Below are 2,726 nucleotides of genomic sequence, written 5' to 3'. Positions count from 1 at the left end.
GGGCCGGGCCGGGCCGGGCCGGGCCGGGCCGGCGCCCCACCGCGGCCTGCATCCGCCTCAGCCCGGGGTAGGGCCACCCCTGCCGGGCCCCCGGGGCCGGGGGGCGTCCCGCGGTGGGGGCGAGGCTCCCCGGCCCTGCGAGGCGTCTCCCGCCCTCCGCCCTTCGGTGCGCAGCACTCAGTCGTTTCTCACCATTTCCTCTGAGGAATAAGCTCCTCTCACTACAGACATCCCGGCACAATTAGATCTCTTGGCTCCTGGTCACCCTGCCCCACACGCCGCAGCCACGCAGCTGAAGGCCCCGAAGCGCTTCACCCCACAAGGCCGCAGGGGGCCCGGGCAGGGCCTTCCCGGAAGGCGGATCGCCCACCCCCTGCGCCCCGGCAAACCTGCCTCGTCCCCCTCTGGCCGCCCGGGCAGCCAGGCAAGGCCGCCTCAGCAGGGAGCCATCACAGCATCTGCCGCGCTGCAGCTCACACGCTGGTGAATCACACGCGCCTCTCTGCGTGCCCTGTACAGGCTGGGGATGTTTCTCGCCCCGAACTCGCTTCCAGACTTTGCTATTCTCGTTTAAAGAAAAAAAAAAAAAAAAACAAACCCCAAAAAAGTTCCTGCAGTTCAGCAATCGTCAACAGCGACTCAGACAGCTGGCCTCAGGCTCATGCTCTGGGCCCGGCTTTACTCAAAGATGCTGTTTACTGACCTCAGGGAGGCTTGAAAAGCATGATCCTGTGTTACCTGTCCTAGGGAAGCACACACGGAGAGAGAGCATCCCCGTTAGCGGTGGCACGCTGCGTGGACTGTGCAGCTAGCTGCAAATGGCACCGCTGAAGGAAGGAGAAGGAAGGGTGCCAACGCCCTGCCTGCTCTGGGAGAACACAGCTCCACCCTGGAGACCTCTGCCCGCTCTCCTACTTTTCTCACCCACCCACACACACCATGAAACAACTCCACAAGTCGTGTCCTATGAATTCCAAGCTGAAAATTTGCCCTATGCCCTGTCTGCTGCAAGCAGCGTGGGAGTCTGTTATCACTGCAGGCTTTTGACAATGAGGCTGGTTTTCCCCTGGGAGCAGCAGATGAGCTCCAGCTGGACAGTGTGAGGACGAGAAGGTAAAGACGGAACATCCTCCTGTTTCTACCTCCATCTTGCATACTGCCTCCTCCAGCCCAGCGGCTGCTTCCAGCCCTGGGAGGTGTACGGATAGGTCCCATCACTGCCGTGTCTCTAGCAAGAGTTTCAATTAACCGCCCACATTGTTTGGTGGCTGTCAGGCTTGTCGCTGGCTTTCCTCTTGCTGGGGATAGAGAATCCTTAAAATTAGTGTAGAGGACGCTGAGACTGTTTCCATCCCCTTTCATGTGACAATCATGTCGGGTCCCATTCTGCACACTTTATCAAGTGAATCAAGCTCGCAGCTTCCCAGTGGCTCTCGTTATAGTACATCAGGGAAGCGGTTAATGACCTTTTTTTTCATGCTTATCCTGGTTTTGGCTTTCCAGAGCCCTTCGAGAGTGTGAGCAGGCCCAGCTGCCATTCCCCACGTTTTAGCAGAGCTCGGGTTGTCCAGGGTTGTTAGGTCTGGGGGTACTAAAACAAACAGCGAAATACAGAAACATTCAGCATAAAACAATTGTATATGGTATCTGTATGCACTTGTAGGAAATGGGATGCAGAGGCAAGAATAATCTGAGCAGCTGTTTTACTGAAACGGTTTAGGAAATCCCATGCATGGGTCCCTTTTTTTGTTGTATCTTTGGAATAAAATGTGCTAAAACAAATTTGCGCGTGTTTTACAGGTAGCAACAGCAGAACCTTCAACACCAATAGGCTTTTTTCCTGTAAGACATAAAACATTTGACATGGAATGTACTATTAAAGCCAGACTGAGGGGGGAGAGGCATTCAAGGACTGATTTCCATTTCAAACTGCATTTTGGCACTTTGTACTCCAGCACCATTGGTGGATCAATATTTAATGCCCGGAGATTCTGGCTCCGCAGGAGTCATGTCAGGGGACCTCTAGAGCCAATCTGCTTGGGTAGAGGAGTGATAATTATTCATGGGCTCCTGCCTCTTGCTCCTTCTCTTGCACAGCCCCACTCTGCTGACTCAGTGCCTTATTCAGTCTTCTCTCCCTCTCTCCACTGCTGTAGCTGGACCCCTTTGCCTTCGCCGCCTGTGAGAGCCTGCACGTCCCACCATGGCTAAAACGGCAATGGGTAAGAAACCGCCTCTCTTTTTCTTCAGCCCGTACAACGGCCACTATTTCCTAGGACCGCTACCTACACCGGGTGCTCTTCTCAGTGTCCCTCAAGTTTAGGAAAAAATCAAGACAACGCTAAACGTATTTTTAATTTCTTTGATCGGAATAAAAGGGAGGGGGTGGGGGATCCCGGGGCTCTTTTAGCGTCCTAACCTGAGCTCAGCTTCATTATTGACTGATGGGTGAGGTCGGCACAGGAGCACAGCCTGATTTTGAAACGGCTTTCGTTATTTTAAAGACGAATATATATACTATGGCATATTTTTTTAAAAGAAAAAAAAAAGGAGAAAGAGCCGGAAAGTTATCCCCGCTATAAATACGCCTCCCACCGCCCCCGTAGCCCCCGTCGGCCGGGGCCAGCGCTCCCCTCTGCTTCTGAAAGGAACCGCGTGGGGAGGAGAAGAAAGGAGGGCAGGAGGAAAAGCACCGACGACCGAAACCCAGCACCGCGGGGGCGGGG

The 2,726-nt window shown here is 54.4% G+C and overlaps 1 protein-coding gene across 1 annotated transcript in view; it reads left to right on the top strand.

Annotated features, from left to right (window-relative positions):
* The first annotated feature begins 1,929 nt into the window (after positions 1-1,929).
* STMN2 (stathmin 2) overlaps positions 1,930-2,726 on the top strand; it is a 41,531-nt gene continuing 40,734 nt past the window's right edge. The window contains exon 1 of the mRNA XM_010575863.1: positions 1,930-2,222. Within this exon, the coding sequence (XP_010574165.1) occupies positions 2,204-2,222 (19 nt within the window). The 5' untranslated portion in view covers positions 1,930-2,203. The remainder of the gene's footprint in view (positions 2,223-2,726) is intronic.

The sequence above is a fragment of the Haliaeetus leucocephalus genome, unplaced genomic scaffold (genome assembly GCF_000737465.1).
Source record: "Haliaeetus leucocephalus isolate CR32 unplaced genomic scaffold, Haliaeetus_leucocephalus-4.0 Scaffold506, whole genome shotgun sequence".
Taxonomy (NCBI): domain Eukaryota; kingdom Metazoa; phylum Chordata; class Aves; order Accipitriformes; family Accipitridae; genus Haliaeetus; species Haliaeetus leucocephalus.
The sequence above is the reverse complement of the archived record's forward strand: the minus strand, read 5'-3'. Positions and strand labels throughout refer to the sequence as shown.